The following is a 13,563-nucleotide window of genomic DNA, read 5'->3' on the forward strand; positions in this document are numbered from 1 at the left end:
TGCTAAGCTAAGCTAACTGTCTCCTGGCTCTAGATTCATACTTGGCGCACAGACATGAGACTGGTATTGATATTCTTATCCAACTCTAGGCAAGAAAGCAAATAAGTGTTTCCCCCCCAAATTGTCAAACTATTACGTATATTTGTGCGGAGAGTGACTCGACGGAGGCCGGTTGTGCCTACAGGTCAAAATGTGCATCTGCATGTTGTAATGTGTGAGTGCTTCTCCCTTCTTACCTGCTGCACAGGTGTGTACTTCACAGTGTGTGTGTTGTCATGGTTGTTGATGATTTCAAAGTCCTTGACGGCCTCTCCTTTGGCTGGGCCGCTGAAGTTGCAGTCCAGGTTTGCCTTTCCTGCTGCTTTAGTGCTCACGGTGAAATGAGTGGGCTTGTTCAATTCAACACCTGAAAGAGACAGAGGGCTCATCTGAGTCAGCGAGTCTGGACTAAAACTGTGTAATAACAATATTATTGTTGTGGGCATTTTTTATGCCTTTATTTTCACTTGACAGATTAATGGAGAGAGAAGGGGAATGACATGCAGGTCGGAGTTGAACCTGCAGCCGCTGCGTCAAGGAGTAAACCTTTATATACGTATGTGTGCCTGCTCTACCAACTGAGCTAACCTGGCCACATAATATTTCCATTTCTCAAACTTCAGCAATTTATATAATAATAATAATAATAATAATAATAATAATAATAATTTATACTTTATTAATCCCGCAAGGGAAATTAATTAATTAACAAAAAAGTTATTATTATTATTATTATTATTATTATTATTATTATTATTATTATTATTAACATTACACACAGGCCTGAATTACACACACATGCTCAGTACCTATACATGCACCAATGGAGAGAGGGGGCTGCCCATGGAAAGGCCCCCGAACAGTTGGGGGTTCGGTGCCTTGCTCAAGAACACCTTGGGAGTGCCCAGGAGGTGAACTGGCACCTCTTCAGCTACCAGTCCACCACCATACTTTGATCCGTATGGGGAAAATAGTCACAGGAAATACTATTTCTTTTCTAGGTTGTTTCATGAAGTGCGATTGCAATAAATAGACAAACTGGCTAGCTGGTACGAGCTGCGATCACCAACATAGCTTAAAAGGGTATTTTGTTTGTTTTTTTCAACCTGAACCCTATTTTCCCATGCATTGGTGTCTAAGTGACTAATGTGAACAAAAATCTTTGAAATTGGTCCAGTTCTGTAACCGGCAGCTGCGAACCGCTCCGCAATGTAATCCTCTAGAGCAAATGTCAATCGCCAATTCCCGCCCACTGACCGCTTCAGATTGGTATTACACAGTAAGTGTCGGACTACATTATGGAAAGAAAATCCCTACAGAGATAGACCTTTTTGTTAAAGAGTAAAATCATTTTTGTTTAACCAGGAACAGCTACGAAATCGCCAATCTCAACAGACTTCATATAAATGAACAATACTTTTAGCGTCTATAGAGCCAGCATATTTCCAAATGTAAAGAGGTAAATCAAGGGTTTATTTAAAAAAAAAAAAAAGAGCGGGGATTGTTGGAACAGTGGAAAGACGAACCAAGACGGCTTTTATTCTGTTTCTGTCGACTTTGAATGAAGTCTGTTTTCCCATGATGAAATTACAGTTTTTTTTAAAAATGGAGTCTGGTGGGCTATGGAGCGGTTTCGGTTTAAACAAAAGGGACCTTTGTCTTTAAAAAAAAGGTCTATCTCTGTAAGGACCCTTTCCATAATGTTGTCAGACACTTAGAATAATAATCTGAGCATGTCAGTGGCAAAACAAGCATTTTTTTGGGGACGTAAATAGAAGATGCGCAATTGCCCATTAACATTACATTGCTGCTCTATTCACCGGGGCCAACTGCAGCGGTCTTGCTTAATACTGGACCAATTTTCAAAAATTGTTGTTCCTATCAGTCCGTTAGACACAAAAACATGGAAAAAATAGGGGCCAGGTTGAAAGAAAAAAAAACGAAGTTACCCTTTAACAAAAAATTGAAATATTTCACACTGAACAACGACTGCATAGGTGTTCTTACCACTGCGGCTGAGTCCTGGTCCCTCTGCCTTGACTTTGCTGGCATCGTGAGAAGGATCCACTTTGATCCTGATGGGTGTCATTGGAATAGCCTAAACAAGGAACAGAAGCAACACCGTGTTCAAACGGACATTCTAACAATCCTCGATCTTACACATCCTGCATATCCTGCTCTGCTCCAAACGACGCATGAGTCAGACTCACCTGGTCAGCAAACAGGACCATGATGGTGTAGCTTCCCGCTCCAGGTGGAGTATATTTGACAGTGAACGTGTCGTTGTCGTTCCTAATGATGTCGAAGTCAATGTCCGCCTCCGCGGGTCCCACCACTCCGGGGGCGCACTTGATTCCAATACTGATGTCACCTTAGGGCCAGAGACAAAAGTCCTTATAACACACTCATTATTTCAACTATTGCTCCACAGCCATTCAATGCAGCCAATCAGCGTATGTATTCAGTTCGGCTTGTGTGTTTGATTCTCTGTCAGCAGAATTATGGAAAAACTACTTGCTCGATTTAAAAGCAAGTTGGTGAAAGGGTGTAGCATTGGGCCAGTGAGAGCCCATTATATTTCGGAGCGGATCAGGGGACAGATACACAAATTATTTTTCACTTTTGTGAAAAATGACGAGATAGGGTATGGCCTTGGCAGAGGTCTGTGCAATCAGAGTGCCCTTCTAGTTCAACTACATCACGGGACGGATACACAGATTATTTTTCACATTTTGGTCAACACTGCGAGATAGGGCATGGCCTTGGTAGAGGTCTGTGCACTCCGAGTGCCCTTCTAGTTCAACTCCGTTAAGGGGAGAAAACTAAAATAAACGCACTATAAAAAAATTAAGAAAAAGTAGTCTGCTTATACGCAGTGGTAGAAAACATGGCGCTGTGATTTATTGTGTGAAAAGATGCAGCAGTTTTCTTTAGCTTTACCTTGTCCAGCCTCTGCGCAGTCAACAGTGAAGTATGTTGGCTCGAAGGCTTTGAGGCCGGTCTTGGCCACCCCAGGTCCTGACACCTTCACCTTGTTTGGATGACAGCCTGCTCCGATATTCATCTGGGATAGAAAAAAACAAAACACAACAGCTTAGGAGTCTTTTCTGTGATGAAATGTGCTTTGTGTAAACCCTCTCTAAAAAAGGTGTGTCTGTGTACTCACCCTGAATGGGCTGTCAGGGATGTTGACTCCTCCCCAGGAGACCATGGCGGTGTGTTTTACAGGTTTACGTGGGGTGTAAGTACAGGCGTACGTACCGTTGCCATTATCCTTAACCTGTACATCCACAGGCGTACCTTCAACATCCTGTGCAAATGTGGAAAACCAGAGAGTTAAATAAGACAATGTGTTTATGGCATGAAAACAGCAGTTTTTGAGGGGCGGAAACTGGACCAGATGATCCTACACACGAGGAGCATTCCCTTTCCACAGTGTACATAAATAGTACGCCCTGTTCAGGGAATGCCAGTTAAGGGAACATCCCTCGACAAAATTCCTCCATTCGGAACACCCTGCCACATCACCAACGCAGATATCACTTCCTCAGTGCACTTACATGTGGCACTTTGTAGTTTGGCTTATTTGAAGCTATTTTACTTCTATGAGATTCTTGCTGTTCTGAGTTCGTACCATGGATCATGGATGAATGCACTTATTGATAGTCGCTTTGGATAAAAGCGTCAGCTGAATGAAATGTAACGTAAACACCTTGGATACGTTGCTGCTACTTTAGAAATTTTACACCACTGAACTAAATTGAAACAAAAATTAATACAATTACCAAACTTATTCTATTGAAATGTATGCAACTTGTGAAAAAAAGTGATTCGATTAATATACAAGATCTACGGTGTCATTCCAGCAAGGCGCAATGACTGATGGGTAATCTTGCTTCTCAGTTTTTCGTCAAACTGATGAACGGTTGTTCAGTTCTTCCCTGCACAGTAACACAGGTCCCTTTCAACCGAGCATTTTGCTCCCTACGGTTTGGAATCTAACTAAACATGGCTGAATACCCTGTGCACTCCACTTCGCCGGGGACTACTAGGCGAACGGACATTTCTGGTCATATGCTGAAACACAAACACAGCCCTACCTGAGCAACAATCTTCAGAGGAGCTTTTCCTCCTTGCTTAGCATCGACGGTGAACTCAGTGGGCTTTCCAACAGCCAAACCACTGCTTTGAAGGCCTGGACCGTGCGCCTTAACCTGGAATAAACACATCCATGGAGCATTCAGAATATAGTCCTACATTTAAAAGGGCTATGACAAAAATGATTTCAACATTAAAAGAAATAACCGATCAGTCAGTTGCATGTCTGTTTTGCAGCTGCACGACGATGTAGGTGCACGTGTCCCTGGGTTTGTGTGTGTGTGTGTGTATATACACACACCTTGTCGGGGTAGAAGTCTTTGTTTGGTGCGTTGACAATCTCAGCCATGAAGGGAGAGTGCTGGATGTCTTCGCTGTTGCAGAGCACATGCACTGCGTACTCCCCAGCCTCTGTGGGCCAGTAGCGCACGTCACAGGATCCGTCGCCCTTGTCGTCACATTCAATCTTGGCCTGAGATGGACCTTCCACAGAGAAACCTGAACGGGGAAGAACACAAACACAGCAGGGTTAGAAGCAGGGGCAGAGCAGTGGGGGTGGGTGGCTTCTGGGGCTCCAGCCCAGAATGTTTTCTCAAAAGCCCCAAATCTTTTAGGTTTTTAAATGAACTTCAACTTTGTGTCATTTTCCCTCAGACTGGACCGGCAAACCAACGGAGCAAAAAGTATATATCGCTACTCGTTCTGTGAACTCTATTCCAGCATAGTCTAAACAAAAATAGGTTTCAAGATTAGTGATGCTCTTGAGCTAAATTCCTGCCCTACCATAAGGTTACATATAACGTTATGTAACTTAAAAATAGTAACATCAGATCATTTTTCCCTCTTCTTAGCCCTTGTGTTGTCTTCCATTCGACCATGCACTTGTCGTCCTCCCAGGTCAAAATCAACACTTTTTTTTTTTTTCCACTTTTGGCGTTTGTTTTTCCAGTGTTTTTGCCGGGTTTTATTTTTACATTTAATGCTTCTTTTCACTACGATGCCAACTACTAGTTTTACACTTATTTTTGGAATTCATGGTCAATAAACCTAATTTATAGGAAATTATACCTAATAATGGAGTTTAAAAAAGCAGATATTCTGAATTATTTAGACTACTATTAAAGGAAAGATAATCACAGACTGGTATATGTCAACGTTCAGTTGAGATACTGTTTCGAAACATTTCCATTTTTTTTTTTTTTCAAATGCTAAACATTTTTATAAAACACCCAAAATTCAATTAAGAGTAGAGATCCGATCATTTGTTGTCCTTGCGAAGCGTGTTGCATGGAATCATCAGTGTTATCTTTGGGTAAATAAAAATTAGGTAATTAACAACAAACTCATATTTCTGATATAGACATTTTGAAAACGGGTCAAATTTGACCCGAAGACAACACAAGGCTTAAGTGGCAGGAGTGAAAATAAGCCATCCTCAACATCATTTATGTTCTGGTTTCAGAATGATGTAGACAGCTGGAGAACATTTAGATCTAAACCAGAAATGTCGGCTGTTTTTCCGAATGATGTAAAGATTTTTAGGCATTGTATTAGCAAATGGCTTGAAAAATAGTGCATATAGCTGCTGCTGATGCGGAAATAACTCTCCCTGGACCACCCAAGGTTTGGGCTGAGCCCCGAATGTTTACGACATCTGGCTCCGCTCCTGCTTAGAAGGCGCGATGGTGTTTTAAGACTGTCGACTTCAAGGCAGCGCTGCGACCGTCGACTTCAAGGCACCTGACCCTAACCCTAACCCTTCCATGCAGCGTTGCCGGGAAGACGACGCGTTGGGGGCTTAAAACACCAAACACCGCTTAGAAGAGCTGTCAGTGATTAGCTGAAGGTTAAGACTTTGATCCTTTATATCTCTGCCGTCTCTTTATCTTACGTACCCAGTGTACCGACGTTGTCTCCAACAGCCTCCACCACAAAGTCCGCAGATTTGCCAACAATGCCGCTCTCCAGCCCTGGACCCCAGGCCCTCACCTTCTGCGGGCCGGCCTCAGCGCCAATCTTAACCTCAATGGGACTGAACGGGAGCAGAGAGCGATCGGTCACATTGACAAGTCAAGAAATCATTCCTACCGCAGGCAATAGAACTTTTTAACAATTCATCACTGAGTGTTATATAAAACTCATATACATCACAATACTGCACTAAGTGCAACTTGCAAAAACTAGGTTTTACTTACATCTTTATGAATACTATTTAAGTAGGTTGTACTTTTTTATTAGTCACTTGTATATGTATTTGTAAATTGTTTCCTTTTATCTTTATTTTTGAATAGTTGCAATTTGGGAGCAATAAAGTCCATCTAATCTGATCTGATCTAATCTTATCTAAATCAACATAGTTTAACTGTCGTATTTGTTTTTCCAAGTGTGTGTACCTGCGGGGGATGTGCTGTCCTCCCCAGGTGATGGTGATGCTATATGTTCCAGGTGTGGTGGGGTAATACTCAAAACCATACGCGCCATCTCCAAGATCTTTCCTTTTGCAAGGCTCCTCAAGACCCTCTGTAAAAACACACATTTGATCACATTAGTATAAAAAAAAAATTTTAAACCAATTTTTCTTACCAGGCAGTTTTAGGAGCCAAGTTAGAAATAAATACTTTATTGTTTGTATTTTGCAAGGCATCATAACTACATTATAAGCACACTGGGAGTGCATGATCAATCCAGCCAGGGTATAATAACGAACACAGCATTCAGGTTAGTTGATGATGCTTGAACCTACATTTAGTCTTTGGTAACTTTGGGGCAATGCCGTTTACATCATATTGTCACTTGTATGAAACAGTTAAAGGGTGTTTCCTCATTTGAACTGTTCATAACTGTATTTAGAGGTTATATCAGAATAGGTTTACATGGTTACATTTTCAAAAAACACCATATTTTTGTCATACTGCACATTGCTGCAGCTCCTCTTTTCACCCTGTGTGTTGCGCTCTCTGGGCCTAATTTACTAACACTAGCGCAGTTTGCGCTGCGTCTGTTTATGCAAGTTCGGTAATAGCGCACACTATGCTTCCACACTTCTATTCCATCTTTGTTGGGAGTGGCACATGCGCAGTACCTAGGTAAGGACTACTAGTCAGTCAGAAGCAGAGTATGAGGGCGTGCCACGCTAGCAGCTAGGCGAGCATTATAACGTGTGTTACAAAGTGACCCGCGTTTGTCTCTGAAGTAAAGGCTGGACTACAATAGAGCTGTTTGGAGCAGTTTGTGAACAGTGTTTTCTTTTGAAGATTGTAAGTCCCTTTGGGCGGGTTTTTTCCAAAAAATATATATAACACAATAAAGGAGAGGGAAAAAGCCAAAAAGCATAATATGAGCACTTTAATACCCTTATATTGACTTTTTTTTCTTTTAGAAAAAAGAGCTCAAGGAGAGTCTTTGCTTGAATTATAAAAATAATAACATCTAATGATAAAGCTGGTAAGAGTCTGTCAAGCTTACTTTGTCTTCATTTTGTCAAAATGTATTGCAATCCTTTAAACGTGTCGTCTTGTATGGACACGTACAGAAATTAGCACAGGCTGTAGCTACTTTCCATTGAAAACAGTTGGCAATTGATTCGGCTAATATGTTAGCAAACAGTGGCTTATTTAAACATTAGGGCAGAAATTGTGAAAGTTTTGCATTCATTTGGAAACTGGTTTCGGGCAACCTGATGAATTAAATTCCAACATTCACTCGTCTTATAACTCTTCTTTGGTCTCCACCTACTCCTGAAAAAAATATCTAGCATTTAGCTGCTAAATGCTCCACTCTGTTCACCAGCTAGTAGCTAACTGTGTCTGCGGTGAGGTGTAGGAAGGGAGTGTACAGTGGAGTTGTTTCACTGAAAACAGCTGCCTATCTGAGGAATATATTCACAAGTTAATCAATACTTCAAATGGGGTTTACGATCTACTTGCAGCATTCAGTACTCTACTAAAGTGATGAGTTACCGTGGAAAGAGCTGACAAACCAATATGCAATAGTCAAAACAAGACTGGTGTTTGCAGTGCCACTCACTGGGCCCCTTGATGGTGACTTTGAGCTCTCCGGTGCCGGCTCCTTTGGTGTAAACCTGAAAGTCTGCAGTCTCCTTCACCCTCAGGCCCTTAGGCTGCAGACCGCGGCCCTTAGCTCTGCAGAGGCTGGGGTTGCATGCTGTGGAGAGACACAAACACACAATGAGACACAGAGACAGCTATTCTGACAGTTTGACTATGTGTGAGTTCAGTGGTAGGGGGGGGGGGGAAAGAGATGCTGGGGGAGTTATAAAACCAAAAACAATTCCCATCCACGTTGTACATCCATCAATTTCGAGAAGAATGAAGAGTTGCTGGGAAGCTTTCAGTGCTTTTCAATTGTCCTTCACCACCTTGCTCCCACCCTGCACACCCCTCCTGTGCCTCTTATTGCATCTGTCTTATCCCACAGAGTGAATTGATGGAACACAGTCAAGGAAATGAGCCTTTCCTCTACTGTGGAAAGGCTCACACAGTGGAGTATCCTTCACATCGACTGATTAAAAGTGCATAAAATAGGAGTTGCTGAGTCACAGTTTGATGCCCTGCAGGAAGCAAAGGAAAGCCCACAGGAACAGGCGCTATTGAAAGGGGGTCAAGATATGTTCCAGGAAGTGGACTACTTGGCACTCTAAGAGGATACAGTTCTATACAGAGAATACATGTTGTATTAAAACCTATTTGAGGTCAGCAGGTTGACGCATGCAGGTCCGGTGTAATTGTCAGAATCACTTTAACAAATAATAATTAATTACAAAATAGATAAACACATGAATCTTGCATGTAAGAAGGTTTATCTATCAGGTTAAGCAGAAATGTGTGTTATCTTTTTTTCCAAAATAAATGGAGAATGTGAGTCCAATTAATCTAAAAAACTTGCTTGAAATGAATTCCTTAAAAAATTGCATCATCATATCATCATCACTAATTTCTTAATTGAGCATTTCCTCATGCATCTGATGATTGAGTCATTTTGAGTTAAGAGCTTGGCAGGCAGACACCGCACGCACGCGCACACACACACACACACACACACACTATCTACATGGAGGACACACAGCTCACACACTCATGCAATCGCACACAGTGGGTACCCAAGAGAGATCCCAGGAAACAGGAAATGACAGCAGAAGGAAGAGGCCGTTCCAGAGAGAGGACAGATACCACCAGGCCTCTATCAAAGAGAAGAAGGGAAGGGAGGGGGAAGAGAAGAGAGAGGACACGACATCCAGTACAGTGGCAGGAGAAGACAGGAAAGCATTAGACACAACTGAAGAGAAAACAGCAGGCTGAGCAAATATTAAAGGGGTATATTTCAGTATATTTCAACCTGGACCCTATTTTCTTATGCATTGCTGTTTAAGTGTCTAATGTGAATAAAAAAAATCATTGAAATTGGTCCAGTATTGAGCGAGAATGCTGTAACCGGCAGTCGTGAACGGGGCTGCAATGTAACCCTAGGGGGCAAATGCGCACCGTCAATTTACGTCCTCTAAAAGATCTGTTTTTGCCTGTTCTAAGTGTCTGACTACATTCTGGAAAGGATCCCTACAGAGATATAAGTCCCGAGAACGCCAAACCCACCAGACTCCATTTAAATAAACAATACTTTTAGCGTGTATATAGGCAGCATATTTTATAAATGGGTGAATTAAGAGTTTATTTCAACCAAACCAGAGTGGTTTTGGTTTAAAAACCTTGCTTGATACTGGGCCAATTGAAGAGCTGCAAAATTTATCAATTAGTTGTCAACTATTAAATCAATCGCCAACTATTTTAAAAATCTGTTAACCGGTTCGAGTCATTCGTTTCTTAAATGTGAATATTTTGTAGTTTCTTCTCTCCTCTGTGACAGTAAACTAAATATCTGAGTTGTGGACAAAACAAGATATTTGAGGACGTCCTCTTGGACTTTGGGAATCACCATTTGTCTGACATTTCATAGAGCAAAGAAGTAATCGAGAAAATAATCGACAAAGAAAATAACTTAGTTGCCGCCCTAACCAATTTCAAAAAATGTTCTTCACGTCAGTCTCTTAGACAAAAAAAGATGGGAAAATAGGGTCCAGGTTGAAAAAGTTTCCCTTTAAGGTTTAAAAAAATCTCAGTCCTTAGAGACTAAGATCTTGGACTTCCATTAATGTAATGTCGGTGATTTAAAGGGAAGATCATTTGACATTAAAGCACAGAATGTTTCAGTAACATCCAATTTTTGGCGCCCCCCCAAAGAGGTTTTAGCCAGCATCAAAAGGACCACCAGTGCTAATATGATAAGAACTGAGAGAAAAGATAGCAATTCAAATCCTCTCCGAATGTGTTAAATAGTAATTTACCAAACAATAGAGAGATAGAAAGAGGTCCGTCAAATAGGGTAACACACACTCATTACTCATTAGTGTTGTGCGTAGTCACCCCCCAAAGACCAATTCTGAGTTAGGAAAAACCCTGACCTCCTACACAATATTACTATAATAGGCTAGGGCATAATTTCCACTGGGGACATGCCCCCACCCTCACACACTTTTCAAACTCCTGTTTATGTACCCCCCACTTTCAAATTTGTTTGATATTATTTTATTTATAAGTCTCAGTGATCTGCCCCTATTTTAAACAATAAAGAAAGCAAGACATCTTTTTCTTTCTTATTTTCTGGAAGAATCTATAATTACAATCAAAAATCTACATTGTGTCCAGGGTTCAATATTAGCACCATCTACTAGCCAAATGCTGGTAAAATATACAAGTGGCTGGTACATTTGCTTCACTCACCAGCCAAAAAAACAATGGTAATATGTTGAGTGGCTGGTAGAATTTGAACATTCACTAGCCATTTGGCTACTGGACGAAAAAGTTAATTTTGAACCTTGATTGTGTCCCATCTAGTGGTGAAATTGTATATGACAACCAACTGAATATTACTTTCTAGCCCCTCCCATTCCGATCACGTTTTAACTCCTACGGTGGCCGTATTATTCCAAGAAGTACGAGTTCGTCCGTGTGTGTTCCTTCCAGTGTAATAATAGTTTTACGTTTTCGTTATTTTGGTACCATTTCACTGCTAACACCAGCTATCAGGTTCCCAAACGAATGCAAGCTAAATTTAGTAAAGTATCAGCGTGATCCTCCATCTTCAACAGGCTTTCAAAACTGCCGGCAGATCGAGTAATCTCCCCCTGGCATTCGTCACGGTGCCACCGAGTTTAAATTCTACGCTTACGAGAATACTTTTGATTAGTTGGTGGAAGCAATTGCACATGAATGAGCACATATTTGTGAAAGAACAAAGGGGTTTTTGCTAAGAATCAACTCAAAACATTAGACAATGGAGCTTTAATTATTTTCTGGATTTTGTATCATCATAGTCCCTAAACTTATGTAGAAATGCAGGAAATATGATTCAAATACAAAAGGTTTTGTGCCCCCCCCTACTTCTCAAACCAAGGTTACACCCTTGTTAATAGGTATAGTGCTGCTAACTCTTACCCTCTCCCACGGTGACAGTGAAGGGGCTCTTGCTGATCTGGCCCCCGGCGAAGGTGACGTAGATGGTGTGCTGGCCCTCCTGGATGGGTTTGTAGGTGCAGCGGTAGCTACTGTTGCCCTTGTCCTCTATGGTGCAAGGCACCGTGGTCTTCTTGCCGGCAGGGTCAATGATCATCACCTCCACCTCGCCAACACCAGCGCCTGAGAGAAACAGGAGAGAGATGAGGGGATACAAGGTTAGGAAAATAGTAGGATACGAGTCAAAGCACACAATAAAACATATCCTGGTCGACCAGGGATGTCAAACTCAACTACACTAAGGGCCACACTGGAAAATGAGAATCACATTAAGGGCAAGACATTTTTTAAATGCTTTTATTTTTATTTAACCTTTACTTAACCAGGTAGGCCGTTGAGAACAGGTTCTCATTTGCAACGGCGATCTGAAAAGCATAAGCGTGCAAACAACATACAGTTTCACATTCAATACAATACAAGAATACAGAATACAATGGGCTACATAAAGTGCAGAATAAGTAGGCATTACAAAGCCGGCGCAAAGTGATATGGTAATAACACAATATACATGAATAGACAGTCTATAACACTGCTGAGATGTAGTAAGGAGTCAAAATACAGTTGTGGTCTAGTTATTGATGTAGATCAGTTATAACACAATATACATATGAAAAGACAGTCTATATTAATACTGAATGTAGTAAAGAGTCAATATACAGTTAGTGCAAATAGTGGTCTAGGTAGTGATGTAGATCAGTTATAATGAATATAAAAAAAAAAAAAAAAAAAAAGCAGAGTTTTTGTAAAGAGATCAATATACAGTTAGTACAAAGTGATGGTACTAGTTAGTGCAGAGGATCATAGATAGGTATAATGTTAAGAATAGTGCAAAAGAGCGTAAACAGATATGATATGATAGGATATGATAGCAGTGCAGGTAAAGATGTGCATCTGAGCAAATATGCAATGGGGCATGACAGAGATAATGGAATAAGGGTGTGCAAAACAGTTGGCACGTACAGTGACTTTAAGCAAAAAAGTTAAATATCTTTGACTGTATTATTGCATCTCATATAGCATTCTCACGTAAAGTTTGGTCGACATCAAGCCCTAAAGACGCCAGCAAAAAAGTAGGGATGGGCAATTGATTGAAATTTAAATCGCGATTACTATTTCGGCTCCTGATCACAAACAGAATAATCATTTATTTTGCACATCACGGTTTGCAAGTAAACTCTTATTTTGTCTTGTGTCCTGAGTGAATCGCGGGAAGGCTTGTATCATGTGGACGCGCCGACAGTTTTGTTGTCATTACTTACAATTCCTCATGGGGGCGGCAGAGACTACGCACTATAGCTTTAAATAATCGTGATTTCAATGTTCAGTGTCAAAGTCGGCAAAACTGCAAAAATTCAGCTTTGAGTGTTGCGTTATTAAGTCTTTTTGGTTTATCGCACATCTAGGCGGGCCAAAATTTATTGTGAACTTAAACTGATATGCAGGCCGCCTCAAAGTGTGACCCGTGTGTTTTCTAACCTGATGATAGCACAGAAACCAAACCTCACACAGTGGTCCGTGGTATTACCTGCTGTGTAGACGTCAAAGTAAGTGGCCTTGTTGGCGATGTTTCCTGAGGGCTCCAGGCCCGGCCCCTGGGCCGTGGCCTTGCTGGAGTCTCCCTGAGCCATGCCGATCTCCACCTCGAAGGGGCTCTTAGAGATGTGCTGCCCTGCGAACAACACAGTCACCTACAAAGCAGAAAGGACAGAGTGAACCGAGTGTCAGGAACGCTCAGGTCACACTTAAAGGGCATCGCAGGTCTTGAAAAGTCTTAAAAAGCATCAAATTCAGTTTCTTCGCACACAAAAAAGGAGTGAACTGTTAAAAGTGATTAAAAATA

At 41.3% G+C, this 13,563-nt stretch overlaps 1 protein-coding gene across 1 annotated transcript in view; it reads right to left on the reverse strand.

Moving 5' to 3' along the window:
• flna (filamin A, alpha (actin binding protein 280)) overlaps positions 1 to 13,563 on the reverse strand; it is a 73,036-nt gene that overhangs the window by 28,501 nt on the left and 30,972 nt on the right. Inside the window, exons 8-19 of the mRNA XM_039800461.1 lie at positions 13,249 to 13,411; positions 11,646 to 11,846; positions 8,164 to 8,301; positions 6,531 to 6,657; positions 6,033 to 6,169; positions 4,439 to 4,635; positions 4,140 to 4,253; positions 3,206 to 3,349; positions 2,980 to 3,103; positions 2,250 to 2,410; positions 2,047 to 2,137; positions 237 to 406 (exon numbers count right to left, since the gene is read on the reverse strand). Of these exons, the coding sequence (XP_039656395.1) occupies positions 237 to 406; positions 2,047 to 2,137; positions 2,250 to 2,410; positions 2,980 to 3,103; positions 3,206 to 3,349; positions 4,140 to 4,253; positions 4,439 to 4,635; positions 6,033 to 6,169; positions 6,531 to 6,657; positions 8,164 to 8,301; positions 11,646 to 11,846; positions 13,249 to 13,411 (1,767 nt within the window). The remainder of the gene's footprint in view (positions 1 to 236; positions 407 to 2,046; positions 2,138 to 2,249; positions 2,411 to 2,979; positions 3,104 to 3,205; positions 3,350 to 4,139; positions 4,254 to 4,438; positions 4,636 to 6,032; positions 6,170 to 6,530; positions 6,658 to 8,163; positions 8,302 to 11,645; positions 11,847 to 13,248; positions 13,412 to 13,563) is intronic.

The sequence above is a fragment of the Perca fluviatilis genome, chromosome 5 (genome assembly GCF_010015445.1).
Source record: "Perca fluviatilis chromosome 5, GENO_Pfluv_1.0, whole genome shotgun sequence".
Lineage (NCBI taxonomy): Eukaryota > Metazoa > Chordata > Actinopteri > Perciformes > Percidae > Perca > Perca fluviatilis.